Source organism: Pangasianodon hypophthalmus, chromosome 20 (genome assembly GCF_027358585.1).
Source record: "Pangasianodon hypophthalmus isolate fPanHyp1 chromosome 20, fPanHyp1.pri, whole genome shotgun sequence".
NCBI lineage: Eukaryota > Metazoa > Chordata > Actinopteri > Siluriformes > Pangasiidae > Pangasianodon > Pangasianodon hypophthalmus.
Window position 1 is genome coordinate 20,486,461 of NC_069729.1, and position 14,229 is coordinate 20,500,689.

Genomic DNA, 14,229 nt, shown 5'->3' on the forward strand with positions numbered 1-14,229 from the left:
TTGTATATATTTTTATATTTTTTTACCCTGTATCTATTACAATAAGCATCATGAGTTTGCTTTTTCATTCTGTCTTTATTTTTTTTATTTATTTAATATAATAAGTATAAATATTTGAGCATATAACATCAGACTTCTTGTGCATCAGACTGGCAGAATGGACAAGCACCTGGACAGCAGCGTAACCTCTCTGAACAGAACGTGTTTAAATGAAAATCCAGTGCACTGAAAAGAGAACATTAGGAATGCTTAATAACCTCATAAGACTTTAACTCGGCTTTAATTCATACTGCTTGGGGATTTTTATCTTGTTAAGTTTAATGGTGATTACTAATTCTCCTAGATTTATAGTTTAAAGCCCAGTTTTAATTTAGATCTAGAGCTGTGCAATATGAAAACATAAAAACAATCTCATGATCATTAGGTGACAATAAACATTTCTGACAAACTCACTGCACTGTTGCTCACAGTAACGACCAGTGGATTAGAGATAACTGCAGACGGAGGGTTTCTTTTCCATTAATTAAAAAAAAAATTTTCATAGACACTAAATAAAAACATCATTAAAAGCAAAATCATTCGAGGGTCTTCTGATGTTATCTAACACTGCTGTAATGTTATCTTACAACATTAAAAAGATATTTGCATATAAACAACAACAACAACAACAACAACAACAACAATAATAATAATAATAATTAAGAAGCTCTATTAAGAAGAAGAAGAAGAAGAAGAAGAGGAAACAAGAATCCTTCTTATTATATATAAAGAAAAGTAATAATATCAATAATAATTATTATTGTCAGTATTAATTTTTGGGTTTATATAGATTTGTAATAACGTGTGATTGTTATTATTATTATTATTATTATTACTATTATTATTATTATTATCATTATTATTATTATTATTAAATGATGTCAAGCCCCTTGTGTGCAGCCTTCGTCGCGTGCGCGTCGCATTGACGTCACGGGGGAATCCCACCAATCGCGCGTGCGTCACACGTGGAAACTTCGCAGACGGAAAGAACTCGATTAGCCCCGCCCACAGAGGCGTTCCTCACCATGGCAACGGCTGCAGCTCTTTATCATCCGCGAGCGCGTTGAATATTCAGCCCACGTGCATTGTGTACAGTAAATGAGCGGAGTGCGAATGCGCGTTTCCGCGTAAACACGAACGCGTCTCGTGTGAGACGGTAAACATCACCGGGCATGTTTTTATTTCACATTTACACACGAATAAAGGAGGTAGAATTGGATGAAAAAGACGACGCGGAGAGAACCCCGGTCCACTAACCCCACCCCCCACCCACCCCCCGCACCCTCCCCCGGCTGTGAGGCGCCTTTAGCCGGGAGAGGAAAGCTCTTTTTCGGTCAGATGGCGTGCCGCAGTCCGCCCCCACATTTCTCTCGCCCACACCAGCAGCAAAAAGACTCTCATTAACAACCCAGATCCTGCCAGCAAAAAGCAGCCAGGCAGGGACTCGGACGCTCCGAGACGAGCACTCCTCATTCTCATTGTTTACCTTAAAGTGGATTTCTATAAATATAAATATGCTCGACTAGCGCTAGATAGTGCACATGATTCCGGAGAACTGATTCTACACTTGATTGCGGAGAATTAAGGCAGACTGCGCGTGTATCGAGGCGAGACTTGGTCTGGACGCAGACATGAAGCGTCGCGGTTTTATTCTGTAAGCACACAGACAGCCCCAGCCTGCTGAGAGAGGAACAAATCACCACCAGAGAAAGAAACTAAAAACAGGGCGAGGAGAGGAGAGGAGAGGAGAGAAGAGGAGAGAGGAGAGGAGAGGAGAGGGAGGAAAAAAAAATAAATCCAGTTTCCAGATCCCAGGGTTCGCCTGATCCGAATCCTGAGTCGGTTCTTTTGGGTGAGTAAAGCAACTTCACCTCCTGTGTATTTAACCTTCATCATCATCATCACTCTGCATTAAATCATCTTCATCACACACCACTCTCACAGTCTGTTCCTGGGGTTTGGGGGGATTGCTGTGTGTTTTTTATTTTTCTGGGAAAGAGTCGATTCCTGTGAGCGACTCTTTTGTGTTTCAGTTTAATTTACGCACACACAAATCTAAAAAAAACATACATATATCTTTACAAAGTGTTGCTTAGAGTGTATATATCTCAACATTTATATATCACACATCTCCTGTATAATGCCTAAATAATGAGCAAATACATACAGTGCTGTTTTTATTTTGTTTGTTTGTTTGTTTGTTTGTTTCTATGATTGGAATGCCTCAGGTTTTAGTTTCTCACATTGTAATATCAGCTCAGGTTTATTCAGTAATCTTTAGGGTTCCTAAAAAAAAGGAATTTCGCTTAGCAATCAGGTGATAAACCTAACAACACAAAAATGCAGTTTACACAAATTACACACTCAACTGAAAATTCAACTGAAATTCAAATGAAAAGCAATGCTAGTTAAAATATGACATAAAACATACACCCTTTTTTTGCTCATGGGTGGACATGCTTTTCTCAAAAATACAGCTACAACTCACTCCTGTGTCCTCTGAAGCTTGAATTTACTTTTATTTAAATGATGAACATCCTGTTAAGCGGACGTATAACACGTGTTATAACACATATATTACTATTTTATGATATGTTTCCAACATCGAGTATAATAATCACTTACGTTCACGTGTAAACAGCTTTACAGGGATCAGAAAAGTCACACACCCTCTTCACTGTGCACTTCAGATTTGGACTAAATGTAATATTTCACATATTATTATTATTATTTAACCTTAGGTAGTGAATAAAACAATTCAAAACTGAGTTTGAAAGATGCAGATCAGTGATTCGTATGCACATCACTGCGTTTAATTAACCCTAACTGTAAAATCTTTATTCTTTATCAGGGATAAATAGTGATAATAGAATTGCTCGGATAAACACTAGGCATAAGACCAGCTCACTTCAAGCATCACACAAAGAGTTGTTCATGTGCAGAAGAGTCACATACATGATTAAAGGTGATATATTTAACTCTCACTCGGTTCCAGAGTTCAATCCGTACCACATTCCCTGCGTTTTTGCCTTCTGAAGAACGGATCCGTTCTAGCAGACAGATTTCCAAAAACACAACTCACACGCTTCATGAATGCACCCATAATTATACTGTGAAACTGTGACACTGTAAACAAGTCCTAGTTATAAGGACTGGAACTAATCATCAAAATATTCATGAATATTACAGTGTTATCTGAGGTTAAAGTTAAAGAACTGCTAAAGTTAGCCGTATTGACAGGATTTTTCTCAGAAATGTCGAAAACAATGAGAAAGAGATAAGTACGTCATGTGGGCGTGTGGCTTGTTGTGTACTGTACGTGTAAATGGGGGAAGGTGCTGATGTTTTGTTCTTCTCTTCGTGTGCAGTTAGCTGTGTATGTGGTGTGTTTTTGAAGACAGTGTTTCTTTTCAAAAAAAAATAACAAATGATGAAAAGGAAGTTATGTTTAAAACAATGTTAATAAACTCCAGTGAATATTCTGGTTATTGTTTTTCCTCCATCAGCACTCCACTTCATCACTTATTCCAGCACTGTACATATCAGCATTATGCCAGGAACACAGAAGACACTTTGGTATTCAGTATTTAAATTTTAGCACTAATTTTAGGACACCAGGTGAACTGTACTTTCCTAATAACCACAGATTATCAGTCATGACCTCACATATGCACTTCAGCCGAGCCCACTCATATGAAAATTTATAAATGTTTAAGGTTAAAGCCACAGGCGGCTGGAACGATATCGAGGGAGTGGGCGGGACCGTGGGTTGACCACACATAATAACGACATCACTTTCAGTTACCAGCAATTAAAACATGTAATTTTGGGACAAAATGTGAAGCATTATTATGTTTTATCACTATATTTTATTAAAATAAACAAGTTTTAAAATCAAAATATTAAAATATATGCAGTGGATATCTGAAGTGTCTTCAGGATCCTTTTTTTCTGGCCCTGAAATAAGCTCCACCCCCAGACAGAAATAGGGGTGGGGCTTGCTAATGTTTTCAATATAGTTGCATTTCAGTTGTCAGGGAACAGAGGGCTCCAAAATGACAAATGCCTACTTTAAAAAAGTGAAATATTTCAATTTTTATTTACGACACAGGATAGGCCTTGACAGAAAACATGCCGGGCAGCATTGCCTGTTTTTGGCCTGTTTTCAGAAATTTTTTTAAATCTTTTGTTGTTGTCAAAGCAGAAACTGTGGACAATTTTTCCATATTCGATCAAACTACAATGTCTGTCTTAATATATTGTTGAGAATTCTCATAAATATCAATCTAGGTAAATGACGGCAATTAGGGCAGGAGTTAGCGATCATAGCTCAAATGATGACGTTATTAGCATGAAATTCAATTCCTCCTTGTAATTCCTGCCTAATTATTTCCAAGAATAGATTGCTATTGAAACGCTTAAGCCTTTTTCTAGTTTTGTATTTTTATTGTAATTTTTTTTGACGTTGCTTTTGGCTGTTGTGTCCGTGCAGTTGTACCATAGCAGCAGGAGGATGTCGGTGCCGCGGACGCTGGGTGAGCTGCAGCTGTACCGTGTGCTGCAGAGGGCCAACCTGCTCATGTACTACGACACCTTCATCCAGCAGGGCGGCGACGATGTGCAGCAGCTGTGTGAGGCCGGAGAAGAGGAATTCCTCGAGATCATGGCTCTGGTCGGGATGGCCACGAAGCCCCTGCACGTGCGCCGCTTGCAGAAAGCCCTGCGCGACTGGGCCGCTAATCCCGCCGTCTTCAACCAACCCCTGACCACGGCCATGGGAGGAATCCCGCTTTTTAAAATCGATAGCACCATGGGCCCGAGGAAATCCTTAAGCAACGGGCAGCCAGCGTCCCCATGCGACAGGGAAGATCAGGGAGCTTGTCTGACTCCGCTCCGAGATAACGGCAGTCCGAGGAGCCCGTGCTCCCAGGCATCGCCGCTTCCTCCAGATCATCATCTTTACAGGGACAAACTGTCCCCCATGGAGCCTCACTGGCTCAGTCCGGAATTAGACGGGAACGGAGCAGAGGAAGACCAGCCCAGTCCGCCTTTGCCTCTTTTGGTCCACTCCAGGAACACAGGTCCCTCGACGCCTCCCACATCTTCCTCCTCGTCCTCCTCCCCTTGGCCTGGAGGACAGCTGGATGCAGACACGGTGAAGGCGGTAGGGGAAAGCGTGGAGCGTCTGTTCAGGACGGTGCCGCACACAGACCCGGCCGAGGTGAAGAGTCTCCTCAGGCTGAATAAGAAGATGGCCAAGACGGTGGGTCACATTTTCAACATGGAGCCACACGACAAGAGCAAAGAGGAGGAGATCCGCAAATACAGCCTCATCTACGGCCGCTTCGACTCCAAGAGGAGGGAGGGCAAGCAGCTGACACACCACGAGGTAAGATCCTGCTGAGGTTTGCTAACACATAATGGAAGTCTATAGCCTCCAGGTTAGCATCGTGTGTAGTGATCTCCTCAGTCACCTTTGTGAGATGTTTGTGGATTGCTGATGTGGTTTCTGACACAGTGTTAATTTTAAACTCTAAATGTCTTATGTTGGTTTACGCTGGAAACACTTTTATTCCTCAGCACATCAGACTCAAGTAGCAGGTGTGGCCTAAAGTCTGAAGGCAGAGCTACATGTTAGAAGTGCTGATTTTGTTTTGTTTTTCTGTTGCCATGATGCTAATCTAATAGCTATAAGCTTCCCTTTTTTGGTAGCAACATAGAAAGCAAACTTCAGATGACAAACACGTCTCGACACGACTGCACACGACTACATTTCGGATAAAGAGCACACAACAGACTCTTTAGTTTTAGTCAAACTACAACTGTAAAAATGTCACTTTGTGCTTCAGGAATTCCAGAAGAGCTGCGACTTAAAAATACAGCTGTTTTTTTTTTTTTTTTTTTTTTTTTTGAATGAGCTCATAAGGAACTTAAAGAACTGCTGTGAAAAACTACTGTGATGAATTAAAACTAGCAGCTAGCGTTAATAAGTCAGTCTAAAGTTACTTGATGAAACGTTTTTAAAGCGTAAAAAAAAAAATACACTGAGCTGAACACCTAACATCAAAATCAGAGCTAGTTATTACATCATAAAGTATAAAAGCCAATCAGGTCCTAATATGCAAATGAAGCCGATGAATTGGGGGCGTTTCCAATTTTCATATTCATATAATCTAGATTTTCTTTTTTTATAAAATTAAAGTGTAGGCACTGCAAAGTATTAGCCAATATAGAATAAAATAATCTTAAAAACCAAATATTGTTTTTTTTTTTTTTAATAAATATTAATAAATATACAGTAATTCTATAATCCTGTATTTAATGTCGTATATTATAATCCTGTCCGTATAATTATTATATGATTTAGGGATTGTTTTTAAATTTTCTTTTTATTAAAAAGCTTAGACCTAAATGAAATTTTTGCTCTTCTGTGCATGGAAACTGAAAATAAAGCTTCAAACCACATTACAGCTGTTGAAACCCTGCAGTTTATAAAGTAAAAATAAAAAGATAAATAATAAATAATAAAAATAATAATAATAAATAATAAAAAGATTCTAGACATAATGTTTAATTTAAATGTAGGATCTGCATTATTTGTGAGTGGTTTTATACGAGCTGTGGGAAAAATCAGGTCTGAAAATGTTAACACAGTTCACTGTTTGTATCTTTCCTGCTCAGATGATCATCAACGAAGCGGCGGCGCAGTTCTGCATACGCGACAACGCGCTGTTATTGAGACGGGTGGAGCTTTTCTCACTGGCGCGTCAGGTGGCGAGGGAATGTGCCTACACCTCCACGCTGAAACACAGCAGGTCAGGGGTTACCATTCGATCCGATGACGAAATGTAAATAAATCAGCATGGTAATTAAACAACAACAGCAAAAAACAAATCTTAACATTGCTAAAGAACTTTTTAGATTTCGACTGAGAGTTGAGACTGAAACTGCTCCTGTGTGTCTGATATTTTACGTTTTTACATCTTATTTCTTCATTTTCTTCTCTACATGCTATTTTTTTCTCAGTTTTTACTTGTTCATAAAACAGGTTGATATAAAACAATAATCTTTATAAATCAAAATTGCCATCACATGATTACTTATTAAAAAATACAATAGTAGTAATAATAATAATAAATTCTGCTCTGTTGTTTTAGGACCAGCTCTGAGGACTGTACCAATTCCTTTATGGACAACAGCGTTCCGAAAAGAATCAAACTCGAGGTTGGTGTATACTCTTATTATTATATATACTGTATATTATTATTACACAATTTATTTACACCTGCAGTTCAGTAATAAATGACCATAATTTGAAGTAGGCCATTTTAGTAGACTGTGTCCCAAACACATCAAATAATGTCTAGTTCTTTAATAAAATAATGTCCTTTGGTAATTTATCATGATATCGATATTATACGGTCACACTGCCCGGCCGTTACGTAAGCCCTGTGATTGGCTAAAAGAAGCTTTTCCTCTTCAGGTCACAGATTCAGACAGTATCAACCTGGTACGTGGATCGAAAAGCGCTGACGCGGCGATTCACGGCAGCCTCAGGTCGGCGGCAGACGACGACAGCCTGTCAGGAGAAAGTCTGGACAGTTTATCTCACGGTAAAAACCTCACTGTATTGCTTTCATAATAAAAGAAAGTGAAGGAATATCTCACTGCTGTGCCCAGGCATGTGCTGATATTATCTTTCTGTAGTAACTGTCTAATCTTTTATCCTTTTTTGATATACAATATTAAAAAATATCTTGATTATAACCAAATTTATCAGATAATTCTCATTATGAGATTGTTCTAAAATAAATCAAAGATCATTACCCTTATTACCCTTATTTCTAGATATATAGACATATTTTTTGTGAGTTTGAAATTTTCATATTTTATGGGCAAATAATTTTGCATCTCTTCTATATTTGTTTTATAATCTTCTAATAAGAAATATTAGAAAAATACACCTATATTAAAGATATTTTTACAGTGTACTACTTTTTTACACATTGTGAATTCAATACTCACATTAGTCTGAATTTTGTCAGGATTGTTGGAAGAAGTTTTAATGCTGTCAGGACTCTTAGACGTGCTCTTAATTTCGTCAGGACCTTTAAAAGCAGTTTTCATGTTTCATGTCCAGACCATTAGAAATACCTTTAATTTCGTCAGAACCCTTGGAGCTTTTGTCAGGACCCCGAGAGCATGTTTAATTTCCGAGAGCATGTTTAATTTTGTCAGGATTGTTAGAGCGGTTTTCATTTTGTCAGGGCCATTAGACGTAGTTTTAATATTATTTTAATTTTCTGAGATGAAATCAGAACAGTGTTCATCATTATAAAAATATAATGAACCCAAAATACATTGTAAGGACGTCAGCGCACTAAAAACCCCGAACCTTATTTCTGTTTACTTGCTCTGTATTTGTGCTGGTGTGTTTTCTGTGAAATGAAATTTTTAGCCTGTAACGTCTCATATTGAATATTAGGGTGTAAAATTAGGACAAAATTACTTAGAACTATTGTTATTCTTAGTATGCTGTCTCCATGGTAACAGTGTTTTTCATGCTAAATATTGTGAAATATCGTATTACAGATTATCAGCACATGTCTAGTTAATGTTCAGAACTTCTACGCCCGACTCTGACACGTCACTGTCTTATATTTCATGTTGTTTTTTTTTGTAAATATCACGTCCACCATCCGTTTGTGATGAAGAATAATCGTTGATGAGCTACAGTGTGTGTGTGAGCGTCATTCTGTCTGTGTGTGTGTGTGTGTGTGTGTGTGTGTCCTGATAGATGTAGGGCCTCACTCTCTCCCCTCGTCATCCCCCCGTCCCCTCGCCGACACCATCGGCCCCGTCACCTGGAGTCGCCAGCTCATGCAGCAAACGCTCATGGACGAGGGCCTGCGATTGGCTAGAATGGTGTCACGTGACCACACGGCCAAGGTCAGCCTAGGGTCAGAGAAGAGACAGACTTCAGGTGAATTCTGTTCCACATGATATTAGTTCTGTTTGGTTCACTAATAATAAAAACAGATGGATGATGGGTAGCCAGTGAGTCTCTTACATTCGATTTTAAGATCAGGTGGGCGGGGCTAATCTTAATCCACCTTCAAAACTTCAACCCAGTGAGTCAAAGCTAAGTAGCAAGTGAAGACAATATAGCCAGTTGATTAGAGATTTTAAAAAAATCTAACGTAGCAAGTGATCGAAAGCAAATTAGGGACTGAAAGCTAATCTAGAGAGTGACTGCTAACCTAACGACAAAAGCTAAATGGCAAAAGCTAACCTAGCAAAGAAACAAAACTAGTGAGTAAAACCCAACCTAGGAAGCAAAATTAATTGGTGCGTGAAAGTTCACCTAGTGAGCAAAGTCAAACTAGCAACTGAAAACTAACCTAGTAAGCAAAAGCATATCTAGCAGGCAAAATCAAGCAAAAGTGAACTTAAACATGAAAGTTATCAAAGTAAGGAAAGCTAACCTAGTCTCTATGCTAACGCTGTAACAGTCCTGAGCGGCGTCACAGGCGGAGTCTCAGACAGAAGGCTGCCATTTGAGCATGCTCATTAGAATATTAGGCCACGCCCATAAGTGCGATCAGTGAGATCAGCTGCTGTTTGAGAGATTTCTCACGTTTCTGTCTTGCTTTTCTTGTTCAGACTTGGCTGGATGTTAAAGAGAACACACGTTTGGTATCAAACAAAGATTTTTATATAACACGTGATATTTTATACCACATTTCCTGTGACTTTTAAGTTATGAGAAATGATTGTTGAGTAGCAAAGAGCTTTATTTAAACAGCTTTATTTTGTATGAAGCAATTCTCCAGGCTATGGTTCAGCAGAAACAGTGAGAGCTTGTGTGCTTACATTAAAACTGTAGCCTTTCAGATGCAAACGCCTTTGTAATGCGATGTCACCATGGGGTGGAGGGAGAGAGGAAGCGACAGAGAGAGAGAGAGAGAGAGAGAGAGAGAGAATGCTGCATGGGCGGCTGGGGCCACAGGAAGTAGCGCGTGGGCGGTAAATTGGAGCTCCCCCCCTGCCTCTCTGACGTCAAAGCTCATGAGAAATGTGTGAGCAGAGGGCGGGATGGATGGATGAGGAGAGAGAGGAGAGAGCGGGGGCGAACGAGTGGGCCGGAGTGAGAAGGGCGTCGCATTGACTCATAGAAAGACGGAGTAAAAATAAAACGCGTGGGCAGGGGAAGGGTGCAGTCTCTTTTATTTCCTCCTCTTTTCCTCCCTTAAGCTTAATGAGGAAAAGATGAGCTCAGTAACATGTCTTCTTCAATTGCTTTGTATCTCTTACTTTCACGCTCCGAACACAAAAACATAAAACGCAAATCACCGGGACATCGTTTTCCCTGTGACTGTCACTCATCCTGCTTCTGCAAACCTCTCTCACTCGTCCTCTCTGTCTCTCTCCTCCGCAAGAGGAGAGTCTCATCTTTCACAACATCGTCGGATTGGCTCTGTTTATTTTGAACACTGGAAAGAGGTTGGATTGACAGCTCTAAATCCCACCCTACTATTTGCCATGGCTGTTATATTTTTAAAAATAATTTTTAAAAAATGCGTACATATGATTCACGCAGCAGTTTTGCGCAGCTCAGGGATTTATTCTGCATTTGTTCATACTTCACAGGTTTTGTTTTTTTATTCTCTTCAGTATGGCTGTATCTGATTTTTCTGAATTTTAACATTAATCAGTCCTCGTCTATTAAGGAAAAACAGAGAAGAAGTTTAAACTGCACCTTTCATACTTTTCCTAAATGATATTTTTGGATGTTTTATTGTCTTTCTTGAGGCTGTAAGACTGAAGGGTTATTAAGAGGTTTGGGGTTTGCATAGTTTTCCTCCCTGCTTGTGTTTCTTTTGATTCACGCACCAGTACAGCAGCTCTGTTAGCTAATACCTGGCCAATTAACTAATAACCAGCATTTATGCTGCTTTTTACAAATGCACACTTCACATCTGTGACCTTATGAGGACCAGATCGATGTCTCTATTAGTTTAATCTCCTTTTAAGGTATTATTATCGATTATAGTAAATTAGGAGAGCAGCAGGCATTAGCTGACCAATGAGCAAAAAACCAAAACATTATTACACCTTTAAAGTTACACGTGACCATCTTTCACTTCTTTTGGTGTATTCTTGGTTCATACTAAGTAACGGGAAACATGTCATGAGAAAGAAAAGAAAAAAAATGGAAGTAGAATTTCTTTATAGCATTTACATTTCAATCACTTTGTCCTAAGCTGATGATGCAAAGCATGAGGACTGATGTTGAGAGGCAGCTGCTGGATTAAAAAAAAACTAATTAATAATAATTAATGATAAAAAAACTAATTAAAACATTTTTATATATAATCAAAACTATTATATATAACAATTTGAAAAAAAGATATTAACGAGGCGCCTCTGAATGCTTATTTTTAACCTTTATTTGATTAAACGTGCAGACAAATTGTGAAAACTGTCACTCTTTTAATATTTTCTTTAACAAAAACAGGCAATAGTTATTACATCACGACAAACAAGAGCCAATCAGGTTTTAATATGCAAATGAGCATCAAGAAGCTCTGGTATACCAGGGGAAGAGGGGATTATAAATTTGCATATTTATGATGAAAGACACTGTGCTTTTTTTTGTTGTCTAATCACTTTTTTTGGCAGAATGACAAACAATTTGTTACTCAACACAGAAAAACAATTTATTTTCTTCAAAATGACATTTTGGGCGTTTTCTGTTTTCACAGTTTGTTCTGTGTTTTCATTTCAAGCTTGCGTCATTTTTGTTCAGTTCATTTTAAGTCTGACAAAATGGATATAAAGAACAATGTGTAAAAGTGATTTCTTCTTCTCCTCCTCACAGAGCCGGAGGGCCGAGCATCAGACAGACGAGGCTTAAACGCGTCCCACCAGAGCAGCAGCCCTGCCAGCACCAAAGACGACCCTTAAAGGGACACCAGCAGGAGCCAGAAGTTGCCTTGCTGCTCAACTCAGGTCTCATACGACTCGAACCCTCCGGAGATTTTCACACCTGCTTTCCCAAAACTGTCTCATGTAGTTAGCACCTCACAGGTCCAGTGTTAGACTGTTCTTCTATTGTGAGTCAGTGGCTGGATGAAGATGTGTGTTGTAGATCAGATTTGGTTGGGAATGGTCCGAGTTCAGTACAGTTCAGTGAATTCCCAGGTCACTGAGGGGGAGTGTCTCAATACAGGATTAATGATCTGATGTATGATAGACACATTTAATCATTTAATCACATTTCCATCGTTACATACAATACAACTTAGAGCTGTTCTGCTGCAATACAATGCACTGCAATACAGTAATTATGTAAAGCAGCACAAACACACACACACACACACACACACAAATTAATACTAATGAAATAATGCAGCAATACATTTGACTGCTCTTAGGCACAGAGGCCACACCGATTTTTACTGGTCAAGCCTCCTGCTTTTAGACTAAAAAGCACAGAGGCCACGCCTCCTTTCATTGGACTGACAGGCACAGAGGCCACGCCTCCTTTCATTGGACTGACTGGCACAGAGGCCACGCCTCCTTTCATTGGACTGACTGGCACAGAGGCCACGCCTCCTTTCATCAATCTTACAGACACAGAGGCCACGCCTCCTTTCATTGGACTGACAGGCAAAGGGGCCACGCCTCCTTTCACTGGACTGACAGGCAAAGGGGCCACGCCTCCTTTCACTGGACTGACTGGCACAGAGGCCACACTTCCATCACTGGGACTAAACAAAGGCCACGCCTCTTTTACTGAGCCTGGCAGGCTCAGAGGCCACGCCTCCTTGATTAGGATTGAAATAAGCGAAGGCCACGCCTCTTACTTGGAGTGACACTTCTCTTCTAACATTCAGTTCAGTTAAATTTTATTTGTATAGTGCTTTTAACCATGAACATTGTCACAAAGCAGCTTTACAGAAATCCAGGGGATAAAATTTCAATTTATCCCTAATAGGCTAATAGGCTAATAGGCACAGAGGCCACGCCCCCTTCTTTGGTACTGACAGGCCCAGATCATGAAAATCACTTTCTTCTCTGAACCCACACGCTATACACTGTATAGTGCATTAGGGAGGTTGCTCATTTTGTCATCATGTCTGAAAGCATAAGAGAGAATATCCAGAAATCCCACAGTGCACTAGGTTAGTGTCTAAATGATGTACCCTATCTGGTACAGATTACCCATAATGCACTTTGCACCAGACTGTGCTGAACTCTGGACATAAAAGAAGAGGAAGGAGATTTACATTTCTTGTAAATACCTAGCGTACTTTCGTTGCTGTTACGTCAGTAACGCAGCCGTAACTGTAGGTTTGTTTCTGTCTCCTGATTAACAGCATGTAACTTTAGTTTAAAGACACGATGCAGTGATAAACGTACTGATGCGCTGATTCTCTGCTGAATCACTCGGAGTGTAAAATTAGATCGTAAAGTTTTCAAAAGAATCCAGTTTTTAATTGTGGTTTAATGATAAAATGGTTTAAAATGATTTTAACACTAATATACTAAACTTATACAGAATATACACGTATGAGCTGTAGTAAAAGTATGGGATATTAGTTTGTGTTATTTTTCAAAATTTTAAAGGTAGAAAGCAATCTAGATTTAAATCCCTATTTGTCATAAGGACAGGATCATCCAGTAGGTTGTATGTGTTATGGCATCTCATAGTAGAAATCATTGTTGTCTTACCGGCATCAGATAATTTATTTTTTAATATTCTCAATAAATGGTATTTTATTGTTTATTGATTGTATTTGTGTTCCTTATTTGGGCTACATGGTAAATCATTTATGGCTTAAATCCTCTTTTACATTTCTCAAAATGGCAGAACCTGTGGTAGTTCAGTTAGCAGTTGATGCTATATCTGCTTACGGTGTAATTATAATCATACAGAGTTTTTTTTTTAAATAATTTAGCAACACATCTGAGGAAAAAGTTGACTTTTTGTCTCATTTCCACTGTTACTTTGCCTTTGTGCTGTCTATATAAAAGACAATCTCTACGAACTAGCTAGCTCAGTCATTTGCTAGGTTATGTTGCTAGACCTCTATACGTTGTACGTCTTCTACAACTTTCAAAGATCATGTAAATCGAAAGTGTGCCAGTATTTAACAATATGTAATACAGGTTCATGAGCAAAAT

At 39.1% G+C, this 14,229-nt stretch overlaps 1 protein-coding gene across 2 annotated transcripts; it reads left to right on the plus strand.

The window, feature by feature from the left end:
* The first annotated feature begins 1,342 nt into the window (after positions 1-1,342).
* On the plus strand, positions 1,343-13,831 carry nab2 (NGFI-A binding protein 2 (EGR1 binding protein 2)). Of its 2 annotated transcripts, XM_026932419.3 has the most exons (7): positions 1,343-1,891; positions 4,532-5,428; positions 6,721-6,854; positions 7,197-7,263; positions 7,523-7,652; positions 8,837-9,022; positions 11,921-13,831. In XM_026932419.3, exons 2-7 carry the CDS (start codon positions 4,553-4,555, stop codon positions 12,004-12,006), a joined length of 1,479 nt encoding a protein of 492 aa, XP_026788220.2. In that variant the 5' UTR covers positions 1,343-1,891; positions 4,532-4,552; the 3' UTR covers positions 12,007-13,831. The 2 variants fall into 2 exon arrangements, with proteins under 2 accessions (XP_026788220.2, XP_026788221.2); XM_026932420.3 differs by lacking the exon at positions 8,837-9,022.
* The last annotated feature ends 398 nt before the right edge of the window (positions 13,832-14,229 follow it).